The sequence below is a fragment of the Pteropus alecto genome, unplaced genomic scaffold (genome assembly GCF_000325575.1).
Source record: "Pteropus alecto unplaced genomic scaffold, ASM32557v1 scaffold7, whole genome shotgun sequence".
In the NCBI taxonomy this organism is placed as follows: domain Eukaryota; kingdom Metazoa; phylum Chordata; class Mammalia; order Chiroptera; family Pteropodidae; genus Pteropus; species Pteropus alecto.
The window spans coordinates 19,143,249-19,157,612 of NW_006494614.1; the positions used below are offsets into that span (position 1 = coordinate 19,143,249).

Here is a 14,364-nt window from a genome sequence, read left to right on the forward strand (position 1 = left end):
TAATTAGGATTAACATGCAGATCTACTGAACCAAAAACAATATTAAATTTTTCATAAAATCTAGAAATTAAGAATTTTATCAACCTAGCGATTTAAAAACTAGAATCTGTTCTTAGTAAAGTAGTAAATTTTCATAATAATTTTATGTTAAGTACAATTACTTCTCGAAAACAAAGATTAAATTTTTACAAAATAAAATAAACCCAAATTACATATCATATACCATCTGCCAGTCTCAACACATAAATAACCAACTATACTTAATAAGAATGAACCTGTCTTTGATGAGACAGCACGGAGACAATGTCATTTTTAGTAAATATCCTAAAGATGTATAATCTTTTTAATATCAAAGATGCTGTACACAGTGTGAAATTTCAGACTACACATGGAAAGAAAACCACTAACGTAGTTTAAGAATTAAAAATTACATAAAGGGTTGCTACAATCTATTCTTTATCTCCACTAAAAGAATAATTGCCATGAGAGTAAAACAAGGAAGATTTATTTTAGATATTAAAAATAAATTCTGAGGTTTTCAGTTGGCACGCCCAGTGGAAGAAAGATGGTGTGTTTGATAAGAAGCTTTCCTCTTTTCTCCTCCTTTACCTGGGTCAAACAGTAAGCCAAGCAGTACAGGAATGTCAATATGGTCTATGCCAAACTTAGGATGGCACGCCAGGGGACTGGTCATATAAAAGGTAACTGAAGAAATAAGTAAATACAGTGGGGAGTGTCGGATTTCTTACTATCGGAGAAGGGAGTTACAAACATGCAAAGTGAAAAAGGTTAAGATAAACACTGTGGTGCTGAACTAGAATTAGAATTATCAGTGTGAACTCGTGGATTTTAATGTCTTAAATATTAACACATACATACACATATATTTCCTAGCTCTGTACACTGACAAGGCCTATAAACATGACACCAAGTAGCAATGGGCATAACTAGTTCCCAAACATAGTCCCTCTGCTTACAGGAACAACGAATGGCTCCTTGGAGAAACACATGCCTCTAGAGCTGAGACAGAGAAAATGCAAAAAAGTCTAGATCATCTGGTTATTATACTAAAAAGCAAAGAAGTACTCAAAGAATGAAAGAAATATGTCAAAAAAACAACCAGGAGCCAAACTGGAGATATTTCCATGGGTCAAGTCTTAAACAATTTGAGCATCAAAATAAATGATAGTTGCAGAGTTATAACCTTTATGAGGAAAATAAGAATTTATGTGTCTACACTGATATAAAGGAATATGTAACTAAATGTGAAATAAGGAAAAGTTCTACCTCACAGAAGTCTTATGAAAAAATGTAGAAATACCTATTAATTAAACTTACAGCAGATGCTATAATTTTTCTCTTAACCAAGATAAAAATTAATATCAGTAATGTGAAAATCAGCATTGTATGCCTCCCACTCGATATAATAGTAAGATTACAGCATCACTTCTGAGGATTTATGAAAGATGTATAAATCATGAAGAAACATCAGGCAAACCCAACTTGAGGTACAAAGTAAGTAGCCTATACTCCTCACAAATATCAAAGTTAGGAAAGACTAAAGACGACTAAAAATCATGGCAATTAAATGTAACATATGATTTTAAATAGGATCCTGTAATAAAGGACATTAGGTAAAATCTGAATGAAGTTTGTGGATTATATGGGAATTTTGGATCCATGCTAATTTTTAAATTTTGATAGTTATACTCTGGTCATATTGAAGAATGACCTTTTTTGTTGTTTCTTTAAAGGAAACACACACTAAAATATTAAGTTGTAAATTAGCATCCTGTTATTTATACACAAATGGTACAGAGCAAAACATACATACATATATAAAGAGGGTGAAGGTAGAAGGACAGCAGAGGGAGGGAGAACAATAAAGCAAATGTGGAAAACTGAGGAAGGTGATAAAAGGATATATGAATAGCCTATTATTTTTTCAACTTTTCTGTAAATTAAAAATATTTTGAAAAACTTCTGGTTGAGAGCAATTACAGGGAGCATGTTGCAAGGAGGCAATGATAGATTCTTTACAGAAAAAGATATATTCTAGATTTTGGGTAGTTAAAAAATGATCTAATGAAGGCAGAAAAATTTGCCAAAATCACTTTTCTGCGTCTTGTCTAGTCCTATGAAAAAAGGTCACCTAGAATTCAATAAGTACTAAAAATAATATTAATAAAAATACCATCTGATTAACAACAAAGAATAATTTCTCTACCTACCTCTAAATCAGTTAAACATTTTTTTGAGGCAGGAGACAGAGAAGTAGAAGACTGATATGTACTGTGACGTTTCTGTGATACTTTCCTTTTAATTTCGGACTCTGAGTGTGATTCAGGCTCTTCTGTTTTCTTCATTACACGATCTAAAAGAAAGAAAAAAACTGAAAGTACTGAAATTAAATTTTATAAATTCCTCATGGTCTTTGCTATGAAAAAAACTAATTTATATTATCAAATTATGCTTTAGTGAAAATGTTTCAACATGTACAATAACTAGAACTTTAAGTCAAGACAATCACATGAAACATGATAACAGTTCAACAATTTTGAAGCTATAACCCATCAAGAGCTGATATTTAAATTTTGAATTTAACAAAAATTCAAATATATTAATATAACCAAAAAGATTTCAAACTGTAATCACCTAAATATGAAACAATTCCGTGATTTCATTTACAATTAAATAAGTTCTCAAATGTTATAAAAATGGTTTTCTATGTATTCTAAAGCCAGTATCACATCTCTATTTCTACTTTTCATACAACTACTTGAAATCCTTTACAGTATAATAAAACTGCACACTTACCAACAGTTTGGGGCCGACTTAACCTTACAGGGTTATTTTCAAATTTTTGGACATGAGGTGGATACTCTTTCCTAGAAAAGGAAATTTATATAGTTTTATTCTAACAGAAAAAAAATATTTTTCAAAATGAAAAAAATGAGGAAATACTTAAAATACCTTTAGTAAAAGCAAAGTACAGCTTCTTTGTCACATAAAAACTGATAACTATAAAATAATAAAGGCATATTACACAAATATATAAGGTCAGTGACTATATTTTGTTTAGACTGTCAATCTATCAAAGTCCATAGAGGGCAGACTTTCAAATAAATATTTAATAAATGAAGCCAAATTACTATCCTTTCAAAGTACTCACTTTGGAAAGTTATATATTACTCTCCAAATGCACAAAACTTTAGAATTTTTATTTTGGAACTGCCTTCATAATCAGTTTATAAAAAACACATTAAAAAAACTTGTAACACTTCATTGTCACCTATTTTTTGCATTAAAAAAATCTCAGCTTAATAATGCTCAATTTGCCCAATTCTATTGTAAATGTTTTTAGTTGTTTAAAAACAAATTGATAAATAAATGAATATATCGTGAATAAGATACTGGCCTTCAGGACAATTCCAAATTCAGTATAAAAGATGTTATATACAAAGTCAGCAATCACAGAACAAGTATTTAGAACATTATGGGAATATAATTATCCTTTTTCAATATATTTAATTACATTATTGGACTACATATACAATTGATTTTCAGGATTTTGAACATAATCCTTAGTAAATAAGGATCCTAAAATACCATGTACGTCCAAATATACACTAACTTTTGGGAAAAGCAAAAATACTACAGCTAAATGTGGGGAAAAAGCATTAAAAGAGATGTGAAAATGCAATAGACCAGGGAACTACAATAGCTAATTTCCCACCCTAAAGAAATGCTTCTAAAAATATTCCCATTTTATTTAACCAGAGATTAAAAATAAGAGGTTATTCTATTATTTGTAAATCCATTCACACTAGTGATCAATGCCTATCACTGATTAACCCATTTAACAAAAACCCTAAAGGAATTTTCCTGTAAAGTTTAATATCCTATTGTAAAAGTCAAAGCACCTACATTGAAAACAAAATATAAAAACAGCACAAGTGTAATAAGAGTAATGATAGTAGTGTATTTGTAATAGCAGTTAGCAAATAGCGAGCATCATGTGCCAGGTACTGTTCTAAATGCTTTGTATCTATTAATTACTTTAATCTTCACAATAACATTATAAAGCATATAATATTATTAGCACTTTATAGATGAGGAAACTGAGGCACAATGAGGTTAATTAATTTGCCCATGGTCACACAACTATTAAAGAGCAATGCCATAATCTGAAGCCTGGCAAACTGTATTAATATTGGTAAGTAATGGTGTTTTCATCATTATTAAGCAGCATGATACAACTGGGCAATTTCCACCCTGCCAAAATTTTAATATTCGTGAGGATACGAGCTGTGAAGATGAGAATATGCCTTAGAGATAGTAGTCCTAGTGCTATAAAAAAGGTTATCAGCTCCTAACTACACTATATTTAGCTTAAAATATACTTTTTATATTCCATATACTTTCACACTAAAGTGTATGGAATACATGGTCTTATCTTTAAATCACATAATTGATTCTTTAATTTCTAAATTTTATAACTCTACTTTGGGAAAATAAAGATACCAACTATAAAATGCAACAGAGACAATAATTCTGAAGCAAAGTATGATAGTATTATTATGGCAAACTCCAAAAATTGCATATTATATATTTTTTAAAACAATGGACAACTCAAAGAGTAGATATTCTTAAATACTAAGGGTTATCAACAAGGAAAACAATTAGTTGAAGTTAGAGTGGCCGAAAACCTGGAAATACAGGTATTCTGGGGAATCCTATAATCACAGACTTATTCAGTAGTAACTGATATAAATCATCTGAGACAAGTCATAGATGTGCAAGGATTGAAGAAAATGCTACATTAACACACTGTGTTCTTTGCAATTTGACCCAGTGCACCGAGCCCTGTATTGCTAATGAGGAACAATCAACCCACTGAATATAATAACACCCATGACCTTACCATGCATTGTATTGTAAAATTAATAAACTATTATGTATATCTGCCAGACTTATGGCAACTCCAAATCTGATATTTGCTACATGTTTCTCTATACAAACAGGGCAATTTAAGTTCCGCTTTAAAAAATTTATTATAATGAATAAATTAAGTAAATAAAAGCATATCTTAAGTTTAACACAAAAATATAAGAATTTCAGGATAAAAGTATTAGCTTGATAAAAGAATTAAAAAGACTTTCTAGTGATAAACTATCGTTTTTTTAAAATTTAGCTTTAAAAAAATTTTTGCTAGGTGATCAAAAATCAAATTTTATGTTAATTTCTTGGTTTCTGTGTTTCATTACTCTACAGATACTAAAATTTCAAACTCCAAACTGGTATAAAGCTCAAGCCTAGGATTTAATTTCTCAATGGATATTTCTTTCCCACCTCAAACCAAGCAGAGGCCGAGAAGCTTCGCTATCATCTATTTATTATATACAAGCTGGGAGGTTTTTTGGGCTTCTGAGGGGGTTTATGTTTTGTTGTAATAGTTTTAAAGAAAACCTCACTTCATGGACTCAACATTTACAGGCTGTATAAAATGAAGTGGGAGAGTTTTTATTTCTTCTTTGTAGTATTGTTTAAATAACATCAGAATGCTCTGCTCATTAAAGGTTAGAAATGCCTCTGCCCTGAAAATGTTTAAAATAAACTTATTTTGGAATAATTTTAGATTTGCAGAAAAGCTGAAGAATTCAGAACTTCCTTATATCTTACTCAGTTCCTCCTAATGTTAACACCTTCATTACCATCACACATGTCAAAAAAGAAATCAACATTGGTATACTACAATAAACTAAACTCCAGACTTTAATCAAATTTCACTAGCTATTCCACTAATATTTTTTTTTGTTCCAGAATCCAACCCAGGACTCACTGCATTTAGTCATCCTACTTCCTTATTTTCGTCTTTGTTTCTCAGTTTTATGTTGTTTTTCATGACCTTGACCGCTTTGGAAAAGAACTGATCAGGTATTTTGTAGACTGAGCCTCAATTTAGGTCTCTGATGTTTTTCTCATAATTACACTGAGGTTGTGGGTTTGGGGTAAGAGAATTACAGAGGTAAAAGTGCCCTTATCACATATCAAGGGGTACATGATATCAACGCTAACCTGGATTGTTTGGCTAAAGTTGAGTGTCAGGTTTCTCCAACCTTAAGTTACTATTTTTCCCTTCCTACAGTCTATTTGGAAGCAAGTCAGTCAGTCCAGCCCACAAAAGGAGTGAGGAAAGTTAAGCTCCAATTCCTGAAGAAGGGAGTATCTACACGTATTATTTGGAATTCTGTAATAAACAGCTGTCCATTTCCCCCAATTCATGTTATTGCAGCTTGTAAATTCTTAGGCTAATTCAATAAGTAAATTTATTCAATCATTTATATCCGTATCACTCATGGGTATATTTTATACTTTAGGCTATAATCCCATCGTTTCAGTTTTGGCCCTTGGGAGCTTTCAGTTGGCTCCTGTATATCTTTGATGTGACCTCATTCTTTTGTTTTTGTGTATTCTGGGAAAAATATACATAACATTTAGAAAACTATTGAATGCTTTGCTAATCTTAAGCTGAATGTCACCCTTGTACAGGGGCTATGAAAATCTCTGTATTTTTCCAATTTTTGTATATATGCTGTTGAAGCAAATGTCCTTTTGTTTTTTGAGTACTTGCTTGGTTTTCTGACACTGTAAGATGCTCCACACTCATTTTTTGTTTTCCCTTATCCTATTCCTAGAATCAGCCATTTCTCCATGTTCCTTTTATTATAGAGTAGAATTAGAAAACAGGATCAGGGCACTGGTGCTTTTTTTCTTGTGGGGGGGGACTTGGTTTTAATGACAGATCTTTTTATTAATCTATTGCTCTGATCTCAAAAGACATAAATTTCTATAAAATAAATCAATGTATTCGTTTTACAGTTAAAATCCATTATTCCAAGCTCTTATTAAACTTATAAATCAGTCTAATTTTCAAATACATGTATTAAACTCTCCCACAGTTGTACTCTAACCAAGAACTTCTTGCATATTTTATTTTAGGGGAGTATATTGTTATATAACATTTAGTTGCGATACTGTTATTTATAGACTGTGCCCATTATAAAATGTGCTCCTTTATCTTAAATTTTATTAGTGATTCTAATTCTTAATTCCATCTCATTTGTTGTAAAATTCTACTCTTGCTTTCTTTGCATCTCTTGTGACTGTAAACACCCCTTTACTTACAAATTGTTATTTTATGTCTGATTCTTGTAGAAAACTTAGTGTAGCTGGATTTAATGTAGTTTGTCTTTTATTAAATTTATTCAACCTGATCACGATTATTCAACAGCTAACAGACTTTATGTTTTCTTTTCATCTTACTTCATGGGTTGTTATCTTTATATTCGTATGTTTATTATTTTATTGTTCCTGCTTTTCCACTATTTTTACTGGTTTGTACAACTGCTGTTCATTCTCTCTCCTCCCGCCCTCCAAAGTTAACTTAACAAATGAACATCTACCCTCCCTTACTGGACTCTTATTCTCACTTCATATTTCTGTTCATTAATATGTTATCAAGATTCCAACTATTTCCTCAAGCAAGATGTTTTACTGCATCCCAATAAGGTGAGATCTTTAAAATCCATTTACTTTCCCACCCTCACCCTCCTAAATTACCTCCCCAAAAAAGGCCTTAAGACTTCTTTTACTGCTGCCTTTCCACCTCCTCAACTACTCCATTTTGGTGGGATAGTTTTGAATACTTGGTCATGGACTATTTATTTTCCTTTACAAAACATCTCTATTTGGATGGTAGGACATGCTTAGCCTTAACTGAATGTCATTGACTTAGTTTAACTGTACCAAATTATAAATCATATACAAAAAAAATCACTTAAAAAAAAAAAAAACTCAAAGATTTATCAGGTAATAACACTTCTCTACCTAAAATGCCCTGAAGGCTTCTAGTGAGTCTATCAATATAAAATTCAATCTCTACAGATCATCTTACAAACCCTTTTATGATCTGGATCCTAGTTGACCTAACCAAACCCACCTCAAAACATTGTCCCCCTTTGCTCTTCAAGTTCCAGATGTAGTGGCCCTTCTTTCTACTCTTTGAACATGTCGAATTCATGCCTACATTAATATCTTAGCATCACCTCTTCCTTATCTGGAAAAGCCATCTCTATGATCATGGCACGATTGACTCTTCATTCAGTCCTTGGTTAAATGTTAGCTTCATAGTAAGGAGTTTCTCTGATCTTGCAATCCACACTGTCACTTTCTATCACATCATCAATTACACTTCTTTACACAGAATTTGTTTTTAGGTTTTACTTGTTCATTATTAGTCTTTGCCCAATAAATGTAAACTACAAGGAGTACAGAGATTTTGTCTGTTTTGTTCATCACTGTAGCCTTATGCCTAGAACATAGCACACACTGATAAATAGTTAGAATGAATAAATGTGTATTTTGAAAACACTGAATGTAATTAGAAGTGTATATCTCAGGTCAAATAATTGTACAAACATTGCTGTACAAAAATGTAATGTCGAAAATGAACCACTAGCCACCAAGCAGTAATTCAAAATATTAATTTGTCAGCCAATGTACAAATATCATAACTCAGGCATTTGAAAGGCATTATAAACATGTTTATATCGATTGTACAGGTTGGATAGAATTTGAATATACCTGGACTCTCTAGTCTTTTTATTATCTTACTTTCTAGTCTATTTCTAGTGTTTTCACATTCGATCACTATTTTCTTCACAGTGTGTTTTATTACGTGGCAAGACAAATCATTCTTCTCTTTCTCCACTTATTCTTCTTTTAAATAACTGTTGCTCTTCTCAAATATTTTTCTAAATAAACTTTAGAATAAATTGGTCAAATTTATTTTAAAGTCACTGAGATTTTGACTAAAACTGCATTAAATTTAAGGATCTACATGTGTTATATAACACAATATATTAGTAACATATTATTTATGAAAGTTAATTATAATTTATATTTATTTACCTTTTTTAAGGTTAATATCAAATAAGCAATCAAGAATATAATATATGCCTCAGATTAGGTTGTTTAAGTACATTAATAAAAAAAGTTACACATCATTAATTTTATTACTGGACATTTAATTTTAGTTGCTATTGTGAATGAAATTTTGTTCTTTCTAATATATACTCCGATTGATCATAAGTAAATAAAAGAAAATTATTAATATTATTAGTCTTGTGGTCTAATACTACCATCATGCTCAACTCTTACTATTTCTAAGGTTTCAGATGACTGTTATTAATCCTAAGGAAGACAATGTCATCTGAATATAATTTTATTTTCACATACCTTGGGACAATAATTTACAATGGTATTATATATTGGTATCACCTATCTGCAAAACAATTTAGCAGTACTTATCAAGAGCATTAAAAATATTTGAAGCCTAGACCAAAAATCCTTTCTCAGAGGTTTAAGAGGTACATTTAGAAATTTATATACAAAATTGTTCATCAATGTGTCATATACGACAGTGAAAAATAATCAGAAATGGGCTAATGGGTAAATAAATTATGTATATGCAGGACGAGATATCATGCAATTATTAAAAAATTATTTTTAGAAGCCAACTTAATGACAGAGAAAAATGCTAGGACATACTGTTAAGGGAAAATAGAATACACAGAATATAGAGCTCTATTTTTATTAGAATTCAGAATACACAGCTCTATTTTTATTGTAACTTCAAATGTGTTAGGAATATGAGAAAGTTATTAGGAGAATAATGATTAGAAAGAAATGCATCAAAAGCCTAATAATGTAATTTTCTATTTTGAGAGCATTAAAAAAAAATTATAAAATCTATATTACTTGTCTTTTCAAACACACTCTTTAAGTAACCATTACTAGTATTTCATGTGTATTCTTTTATTGTATTTTTCAACTTGTACCTCTATTTGAAAATTCTCTACAACACAGATAATAAAAAATATTTTAAAAATTTAATTTAAAAATCACTATGTGAGGTCAACAAATCCTTTATCTAGAGAAGGGGAAAAAAATGGTTCTAATACCAGATTAAATAGTCTAGACTGCTAGTGCTACCACATACACTGTATCCACAATCTATCTATCCATGAGACAGAAGGGAATTTGTGTCATTCAACTTGTCAAAGTAACCCACAACAAAGAAACTGACAGCAAATTTTTTAAGACTGTAAGCTCTGGATCTTAATATTGTTATTCATTATTTATTCCAGCTTGGTTTGAAACTTAAAACACACCTCACTGTGCCTAGTACATAATACAAGTAGAAAAAGGCTGGAAAAGATTAGTCTTCCACAACTACCTAACTTTTGTTTATTAAATAAGCCATTCTCTTATAAATAAATCATTTAATTCAGAAATTTATAGTCCCTTGTGTTAAGGAACTTCTATTACTCCTTTGAAGATCAGAAAAATGTGGCTAGTGTTCACAAGGACGGAAAACGATTATGTGAAAAAAATTTACAAAGTAAAATCTACTGATGCAAAATTTCTTCTCAGTTTATCTCTGACAAAACTAAACAAAAAATAACTTTAGGTAAAGATCTAAAGGATTAATGGGCTAAATTCAACCTAACAGTAACTAAGCTGCTGAATAAATCACTCAGGTGTATACACTACAAGGTATTTTAGAAATAGCTGCTGCTCCATATTTAGTCCCTGTCATTAATCTTAGTACAAAAGACTGAATTTCAGTAACTATTACTATTACAGAAATTTCAACTTTGACAGTGTAAAAGTCAGTTTTAAATAATTATCTCATTTGTTCCTCATAAGTCTCCTTTAAACTTGGACAAACATATTATCTCCATTTTAGAGTAAGTTATGTGTCTACTGATAATGCTGTTATGTGTCTACTGGTAAGGTTGGTTGCTTAATTTTACATCTCTGACTCCTATTTCAGTACTATTGCAACAAGAATGTAAGCTCCAAGAGGGCAGGGATTTCTGTCTGCACCTAGAAGAGTGCCTGGCACATAGAGTCATTGCAACACTTGCTGAATGTAGCGATGAATAAATTTCCTCTACAGAAACATGCAAAAGAAGCCAAAACAGCGAGAAAAAATTCAGTATAAACCCTCCGAAGCTATTGTAAATAAGAAAATAACCTTAAATCTTTGTTATTCTGATAATATAGATAGTACCTATATTTTATCTATTTTATGGTACAACATATAGAAAAGAATTTATATAAAAAAGTCTGTTTCAATACATGATTGTATGAAGACTTATTTAATGCATATTCTTTAGCAATTTCATTTAAAATATCTTATTAAAATATAGTCACTTATATTTTAATATAGTCACTTATGAGTTAAAAATTTTTAAATATAATATGACATTTTATATCTGACAAAAATGACATACTCAAAAAGAAAAACAGACACAATGGAAAATAATTTTTCTTTCTCAGAAGACAGGTAGTAAGGTATCTGCACAACCCATTCATTTAAAACAAGTAATATTTGTTAAATATTTCAGAATTATAAAATATGCCTAAATCTTTTGTTGACAGGATCATCTTTAAATCTATATTTCGAAAACTTGGCATTCATGGAATATATGCATATTATAAAACATCGCAAGTTCTCCGCTTTGCCTCCTCTATACCTTTAAACAAAATTAGAGTTAAAATTATGTAATTAAAATTATAAAATGTCCCTTCTTTTGACCCTCACCAATTACCTGAAAGTATTTGTTTAATACAAGGGCTGTTAACCTGTTTTGCGGGGGAAGGGTTCATAAAATGCTTTTGAGATACTCAGGAAAGCAAGAAAAAAGATATGCACATGCACGAAATATTCTACATACATACACTAAGGAGAGAAGATATGGACATCTGCTTTAGAACAATTACAACCATTACACTATACAAAGAAATGTGTTCTTAAAAACTTGTTTCCATGTTATTTACATTATTCGACATTTCTGCTAAAGGACAATTGCTTCCAGTGTTGTTACAAAGGGAACAAACAGGGATCATGAAATTCTATTACAAATTTTTGGGTCAGAATAGGAATACATTTGATGTTAATAGTTTTAACTCAAGGCTTAAAGTATTCTAATTCCATTTCCCTCACACTCTACCAAAATGTAAAAACAAAGGTATTATTACTAAAATACAACAAGAAATATTTTAATGATGGAACTGAAATCAAATTTACTACTAAGGCCTTGAAAATAGTTCATTTTTAATAGGAAAGCAGTCGCACATCAGTATAAACATATAACTACTCATGGAAAAATGTATATTAATTATGGTGAAACACTACCCACATTAAGTCAAATATTTGTGCTATTAACATGTTTCCTTTTATTAAAATAATTACTGTTTTAATGGATATTTTTTAAAGCATATAAATAAATATTTTACTGTTATAGCCATGCTCTAATTTCATCAATATTAAGCTTACCTTTCCTTTTGGTCCAGACTGCTTAAAACATAAAAAAGAAAAAAAATGTAAGAGGCGCGACCTCATTTTTGATATATCATTGTAGTTTTAGTAACTGCAGTCAATAAGGCAAAACTCTAATGCGATTAACTTGTTTTTAAACACATTACATATATATGTTATATACTATGTTTTAAAATTTGTCAGATATATGTTGTTTTTCAATTTTTGTCAACAGAAAATACTTTATATCTAAACATATTTAAGGAAGAAAAGAAGGATAAACAAGTATATGAAAAATTCTTGAAAGAACTTTAGCTAACCATGCAACATTTGAGGATGTAAGTTAGAGTAGTTATGTAAACAGTCTTCAAGAAACAATACAATGTCTTGAAAGTTAAAAATTTTTAGTGGTTCTAATCCTGTTATTAAATGTGATTATTTGCTTGTGAGTAAGGAAATTTTTGCACAAAAGCCTTAAATACAGCATTTGGTTTGGGACACAAGGAAAGGCCTGGGTTTTTAAATCATGGTTTCCAATCAAAAGTCCAATATATAAAAGGTCCACCCTTCTCCATAGTTCATGGAAAATGTAAAAACATCAACTACTTAAGAGTAAAATTACAAACACCTTCAAGATTTACATCCTAGAAATATTCCTCTTTATTATAAAAGGAACTAAATATTCAGAACTCTTAAGAAAACCATAGTGTACAAAATCCCTGAGACTCCATATTAACTTTTGTATCCTTATCATGTGGAGCACACAAGTAAAATAGCAATTTAATCCTAGCAAATTAAAAAAAAGAAATATGGCAACTTGGTTTTACCTAAATGACACAAAAAGAAACACATATTTTGAAAGGAATTATAAACCTACATGATACCATATTTCACATTTCACTTTTGCTATTTAAAAAATGAGATAATCTGTAAAAAATAAGTTCATGTTGAATAAATGACAGAAAAATAAGGAAATATTACTTATGCCCATTAAAGTAAGTGAAACAAATTATAAGCACGAAAGCTTAAACATTTATTTCTTTATTTCTAACAGGAAATATTTATTTATTTATTTCTAGCAGGGAAAGTAAAATGAAAACCAAAAGTTAGGTATTAACACCTAACTAGCCATTTCCAACTCTATACTCTTGTGCCCAAGAAGTGAGAAGAGTTTAGAACTCTCTTATTTTTGTTTCGTTTGTTGAACTCACCTGTATAGAGTAAAAGAAAGAAGTAGAAACAGGTTTGGTTCTTTCCAATAAACCAAGGGAGTTAGGAAGAAAACAAAAAACAAAACACACATGTGCGCACCCACGCGAGAGAGAGAGAGAGAGAGAGAGAGAGAGAGAGAGAGAGAGAGAAGAAAGGCTTCGCCAAGTCCATCTGCAGACACCCATGCTCATTTCTCTTACCCTTGAAAAATACATTATGACATGATACCTAATTTATAATTCGTGACGCTTTTACAAGATTCTTCAATATGTATTTATTATCAAGTCCTGCCCTAGAGTTGCTTACATATTTTTTTAAAAAGCTTTTAAAAAATAGGGAGGGAAGCCATAATTAGTAATGTAGGGCTTTGTAAAAATGTCAACTTACATTCTTGTTGGACTATTTCATTCTTGAACTAGTGGTATACTAGTGCTTTCTAAATATTAAAAAAAAAAAAAAAGAAGAAGAAGAAGAAGAAGAAGAAAGGAAAGAAGACAAATTGATTGATTCTGGTAACCATGACCTGACTTAGGACTTCAAAAATTCTTTCAAAGTAGTGCTTTTCATTAATAATTAAATTTTGCTTATTCCAAGAGCCCATTTTCCCATTTACTGTTTATGTATGCTTTTGCAGACATTCATTTTTCCCTATGAGCCCTACAAACCTTTTCACCTATCCTTAATAAAAAACAAAAACAAAAAAAAGTGAAAATTTAAATAAAACATAAACCAGTAAATGTTAGGGGTGACGTCCAATTAAA

At 30.4% G+C, this 14,364-nt stretch overlaps 1 protein-coding gene and 1 non-coding gene across 2 annotated transcripts in view; both read right to left on the reverse strand.

The window, feature by feature from the left end:
• SENP6 (SUMO specific peptidase 6) overlaps positions 1–14,364 on the reverse strand; it is a 96,166-nt gene that overhangs the window by 39,635 nt on the left and 42,167 nt on the right. The window contains 3 exon segments of the mRNA XM_025042883.1: positions 2,232–2,374; positions 2,818–2,888; positions 12,410–12,430. Of these exon segments, the coding sequence (XP_024898651.1) occupies positions 2,232–2,374; positions 2,818–2,888; positions 12,410–12,430 (235 nt within the window).
• Positions 6,502–6,607, reverse strand: LOC112474658. Its single transcript, XR_003044515.1, has one exon. It is a non-coding gene; the product is annotated as a U6 spliceosomal RNA (small nuclear RNA).